The following is a 6000-nucleotide window of genomic DNA, read 5'->3' as shown; positions in this document are numbered from 1 at the left end:
CTCACGGACACTAGACATATATATATATATATATATATATATATATATATATATATATATATATATATATATATAGATGATTTAGGGGTTGGAATCATTAGGTTGACCAAAGGAAGGTCGACATGTATTAGGTCAACCACTGAAGGTCAACAGGCCTTAGGTCACCACCTTCAAAATGTCGACATAGCTTTTGGTCGACAGGGTCATTAGGTCGACAAAAACATTAGGTCGACTTGGGCAAGGTCGACAATCAAAAGGTCGACATGGGTTTTTCACTGTTTTTTGTCTCGCTGTGCTCGACATGCTTTGGGTACGGTGCCTCGCTGCGCTCAGCACACTATTCTGTTCTTCCTCCACGCCCTAGTGGATGGTAGGGCATAAAATACCGCCTGTCGGCACATGTCGGCTCAAATAAAAACCAAGAAAAAACAATGTCGGCCTTATGACTGTCGACCTTGCCCATGTTGACCTAAAGCCATGTCGACCTTTTGAAGGTGTCGACCTCAGGCTTGTCGACCTAGTGACCGTATACCACTATTTAGTTGAGTCAAGTATATCTCTATGCATAATACAAACAGGCTTCTTCTTGTACTACAACTAAAACGCGTTCTGAGTTATTGTGTCCAACGCTGGACACCGTAGTTGCAGCCCTCATGATGCATGCCGGAAGTTGTAGTCTGTGTGTATGTTTTGCCCATGGCAGCAGCTAGCTGTTAGGTAAGTTGCTTATATCTTCCTGATATACATAATAAGTTTATTATAGATGTCTGGAGGTGAGAGTGACGGCATTTCCCTCACTCAGCTGTGTGCTGTGTAATACAGATTGTGTGTACAGTGTTACATGTGCAGGTGGTGTGTAGTGCCGGTGACAGTGGTGTGGGACATGCAGGACAACTGGGGATGGTGGTATAATACTGTCTGGCCCCCTGCTGATTGCACAGTGTCACGGGGACTGCGCACTGCCTGCTATGGTGTGGGGGCTGTGATGCTGGGGGATGAGCACACTTATATCACTCCTTTATATAATTATATCATTGGTGCAATCCTGAATAATGCCCATTGCACTCAGTGGTCCCTGATTCGGGACTGGGGGACACTGGTAACTGTGGGTGTATTTGGAAAAGTTGCAAAATTCTCATTTATTTTGGAAGAAATTATTTTACACGTATTTTGTATCGTAAGGCTTATTGCACTTTACATGTAGCATTTGTTAAGTGAATGTATACTATTCCATTCCCTTGTGTAATCATTGTGTAACTTCCACTGTCCTCCATGTACTGTAGGCAGAAGGTGCATTGTGTAATGACAAACTGCTTATGTCCTAAGCCTAGCCTGCTTGTCTCATCGCACAGCATCTCGTCACCTGCGTATATAAGAGGATATCACTTTTTGAAGTTTGATCTGGTCCTCAGTGTGTACGCGCTACAGTATATCGTTAACGAAGCATGCTCGTTAGCGATCTCCTCCATCGTCTGTATATGCAGGACGAAGGAGAGTATCGCTAGAGAGAGAGCGCAGCGTGGCATCTGCAAGGGTGTATGTACTTGCTGATGCCAGGTACCACCGCTCCCAATATCGTGCTGGATACACATTATCTAATGTGTGATTATATAGCGCACACATATTCCACAGCACTTTACAGAGGATATTTCACTTGGTCACATTAGCCCTTACCCTAGCATAGCCGATTTTGTCCGATTTGCTGTATTTGTATATGGAAAGGTCAGCCGAATGTGGGTTTATGAATGAATACACCATCGATAGAACACGGCCGTATGTGGCAATGATTTCTATGGTGGTTGGCTATTTTGCTATCATCCGTACGGCTGAGTTCGGCCGGTAATTCAGTTAAAAATATGACTGGAAAATACTCCTCATTTTCCGGGCGTATTTGGCTGAAGCAGATCCGTGAAGGCTTCTGAATAAATATATTTATAAAAACAGTGTGGGGTCCCCCCTGCCCGGCTATAACCAGCCCTTGGATGATTGTGGCATGACACCGCTGGCTGTTTGAGCATGGTGCTGGTTGCTAAAATACTGGGGACATCTATTCCTTTTGTCCCCCGTATTTTGGGAACCAGGACTGGGTCAAGAGCATGGTGCTGGTTATAGAAATACAGGGGGACCCCATTCCATTTCCCCCCTGTATATCTGCAAACAGGACCAGCTCAATGAGCCCAGGGCTGGTTATAGCCGGGCGGGTTGATGTTTTTTTAAATGATGACCGATGCTGGCGGCTCTTACTTACTCGGTAGCCGTAAATTCGGCAGCCAAATACGAATGTCTTCACGTCGGAAAATACGAATCAGGAGAATACGGCAGTTTAGTAATTCTGCTGTATTCTCCGGTTGTACATGGATTTAGCCGTAATTGGCCTTCTTAGTAAATTTCCCTTTTAGTGCCTTGGTCAGCATTTGTCTTCATGACCCTGGTAATGTTATATAAGTGCTTTATATAATGCAGGGATGGAGAACCTTTGTCCCTTCAGCTGTTGTTGAACTAAACATCCCAGCATGCCCTGCAGCAGTTTTAGAATGGCCAAATAGCAAAACTGTAGCAGGGCATCCTGGGATGTGTAGTTCAACAACCGCTGGAGGGCCAAAGGTTCCCCATACCGGACACAGGCCCTTATTCTGGTCCATTCGCACGGACCAGAATCTTCACAAGGGCATCGATGGTTGCGTATGCGCAGGGTAATTTCTGCGCATGTGCCTACACCCGGTGCATGGGGCCACGGCAAACAGAGGGTTCTGCTGGGCACACGCACCCAAGTGAGTGGGCAGAGGTGGAGAAGGGCGGCGGGGTGGCTCATTTGCATATGTGAACGCCCAGCGTTTCATGGTCGTTCCCTTGAGAACGCTGGGTGTTCGCATGCTAATGAGCCAATGACGCAGGGGGCGCCCACTGTCCACGCATATGTAAGTGACTTGAGAGTGACTTTTATATGCGTTCTCCTTCTCAATCATTCGATGGAAGCCAACCTGCGAATGATGTGGGAGGATCCCCCAAGGCTGCGAATTCCACCATTCACAAGGCGGGGTGGGTGGACTCGGAAGGCTGTGAATTTGCAGCCTTGCGAATCAACAAGGATAACCCCCACAATGCATTGCACATGTTTAGGTGTTGGTGCTGCTCAGATACTGGTATTTCCTGTTGGAATGAGGCAGTTACTGTGCAATATCCCCCTGTTGCTTCATGTGGCGCTTTGCATCTGTGTTACAATGATTTGCATACGTACATGCTGGCTTCACTATGCATGATACTGTATGTTTGTTGTACAAGTTCATTGCACGTAAGCCACGCTTTCTTACTCTCCTGGAAATACTGGGATACACCCTGATTTTGGTGAGATCCCCTGGACTTCTTGGAGAGTAGTGTGATGATCCCGCCGATCCAGGGGATTGCATTACTCCCTTTTCCCAGCACATGATCATGCCCCAGCGATGTGGGCGGGGCCTGATTATGTGGTTGCAGCATGTCACGTTATAGCCCCTCCCCCTGCTGCATGATTATACGCATCACGTCATTTTGCTTTGGGGTACAGGGATGAGATGACATGAATCTCATCGCACTCACACCTGTGCCCTGCGGGATTTCTGCCGCATACCTTGCTATAGGCAACATCACACTTATGGTGAACAAAAATATCCATTTGTCCACCTCTAATAAGCTTTTTCAGGGCTCCTGGTTTACTCACTTTTTTAATGGGCATGCATTGGCCCCCTGACACATATTTAGGGACCCGCTAAACTTTTGGGCATGAGCGAGCCCTTAAATTACCTTAACGGTAGGCTTCGCAGGCAGGGGCTCGAAGCGCTTGCATTTCTGTGATTGCAAGAGTTTGCACCGCAGTAAGGGACCCAGCATCCTGGGAGGCCTTGTACTGTCGCAAAACTACAACTCTGAATAAGGCCATAGTCTTTGATTGCTTGCCATGGGCGACAACCTCCATTTTTATCTTTTCAGAAGTGTTTGTTAGTATATTTACCCCTTGGTGTTTTTTTTGGAACCCTGTTCTTGCCATTTCTGCACATTTGTCACTTTTCAATGCGCTAAAAATATGCAGCGATCCGACAAATCCATAGCAGCGATGTACTGCTGGGAACAGAGGCCTTCCTGTGGGAATCTGGTATATATGGGATGAGTACGAGTCATTGACTGAGCGATGTGATTCCCATTATCCCCTTTAGGACGTTTTCATCTGTGACTCTGGAATATCTGAATCTACTAGGACAATCTGAATCTCATGCTGTCCTCCCCCCGTCTCCTGACGTCTCGGATATTCCTGTTCCAACTGTTACGTGGTGCTTACATGGGCGATATGAGTTCCAAGACTGAGCTACCCAGCAAAGACGCAGCGCTGGCTGGGAGGTCAAGTGAAATGAAAGTTTCAGGTAGGTCCCCGGTTCTAAATAACTGATTACAATTTGATTGTCAATACAATATAGATTGGCGTCCTGTTCGTCTTTTTGTACTTATACTGTACATAAGCTGTGTTACACTCTGGTGCTTTCTGTGTACTATACAATAATGGGGGGTATTCAATGCTGCAGCGAGCGGCCGGCGAGGGGGTTAAACTGCGAGGATTGCAGAAAACCAGCGATCCTCGCTGTTTAACCCCCGCGACGGCCGCTCGCTCTATTCAACGTTCTGGGGAAATCCTCGCCGTCACAGGACGGCGAGAATTCCCCAAAACAGCGAGACCCACGGCTACTGCAGAAAACTCACAGTTTTTAGCCGCGAGTCTCGCTGCTTCTGGAGCCGCATCCGCCAATTCTCCCTCGCTCAAAAAACGGAGCAAGGGGGAATTGGCGTATGCAGAGCGTGTGTTGAATACTGTCAGGGTGAGTGGTGACAGCGAGCAGGAAGACCTGCTCGGTGTCACCACTCACAAACAGCATTGAATACCTGCCATAATGTTATCTCTTTAAATAGAGGGATCATGTTATTTACTAATCATTACTTAGTCATTCCTTGTGTCAGGTAGGCAATATTGAGTATGATGTGGCCAGTTATAATTTGCCTACGATTTTACAGGGTGTTCAACAAGCCAATTCTGGCATCCCGAGGGGCTCAGCAAGTGACCTTACCCTCTCCCACTCTCCAATCGTGCCTAATTTTAACCTTTAACCCCTGTACCATGCCACCTAACCCTAACCCCCCTTCTAAGTGCTTAATCCTAACCCACCGCCCTGCAGCCTAACCCTAAACCCCCCTACCCCAGCCTAATCCTAAATCCCCTCTATTGCCTAAACCTAACCACCCCCTCCTTTTTTCCAGGCCTGACCCTAGCCTGCCCCAGCCTACTTACAGATGTAGCCATGCTTATTGTGGCTACATCTTAGGCCACCAGCTAATAGATTTCTAATGGGTAGTGGGTGCGACTGCGATGGCCATTTATATTCCCCCCCCCCCCAGCAGTGCAACGGAGCCACAATGAGCGTACGTTCACTTGTATGTTCGTGATGCTGGCTCTTGGGTATCCAGCGTCGACCTCCTCATCCATATAGAATTTATGGCGCTGGTGTTTTGTCGGTAGTCAGGATTTTGGTGCCAGGATTCTGGCAGTCGGCATCCTAAGGCCAATTAAAAATGGGAAAGTATTTTGTCTTTGTTGGTACCTAGGGGAAGCACCCTAGGGGGGGGGGGTGTTTGTGTCTACCTAACACATGTCGACCTTTTCAAAGTCGACAAGTGACCATTCACCTCCCCAAACACATGATATGTCATCGGTTTGATTTGCTCTCTATTAGATTTCGATTAGATTCCCTTTAGATGTCCTTTAGATTTGGCCTATTCAACTTCCTTTTGATATAGTCTTGCCTGCATAGTCTATTTTCCTATTCAATATAGACGAAATGGGAGTGCGCAGCGGCATCGAATCGAGATTGAACGCTCTAGAAACCGTTCGATTTCGATTTGATTGTAAGAGCAAAATCGAATCGAAAGTTAGTCAAAATTGAACCGTGTGTACACTCAATTAGTCAACCATATTTTTTG

The 6000-nt window shown here is 46.8% G+C and overlaps 1 protein-coding gene across 1 annotated transcript in view; it reads left to right on the top strand.

The window, feature by feature from the left end:
- Positions 1-597: 597 nt before the first annotated feature.
- Positions 598-6000, top strand: part of MSRA (methionine sulfoxide reductase A) — a 213735-nt gene continuing 208332 nt past the window's right edge. Inside the window, exons 1-2 of the mRNA XM_083178784.1 lie at positions 598-717; positions 4191-4394. Coding sequence (XP_083034910.1) covers positions 4247-4394 — 148 coding nt within the window. The 5' untranslated portion in view covers positions 598-717; positions 4191-4246. The remainder of the gene's footprint in view (positions 718-4190; positions 4395-6000) is intronic.

Source organism: Crinia signifera, chromosome 3, assembly GCF_055691185.1.
Source record: "Crinia signifera chromosome 3, ASM5569118v1, whole genome shotgun sequence".
NCBI classification, from domain to species: domain Eukaryota; kingdom Metazoa; phylum Chordata; class Amphibia; order Anura; family Myobatrachidae; genus Crinia; species Crinia signifera.
Note: the sequence above shows the minus strand (reverse complement) of the source record. Positions and strands in the feature narration are given on the sequence as shown.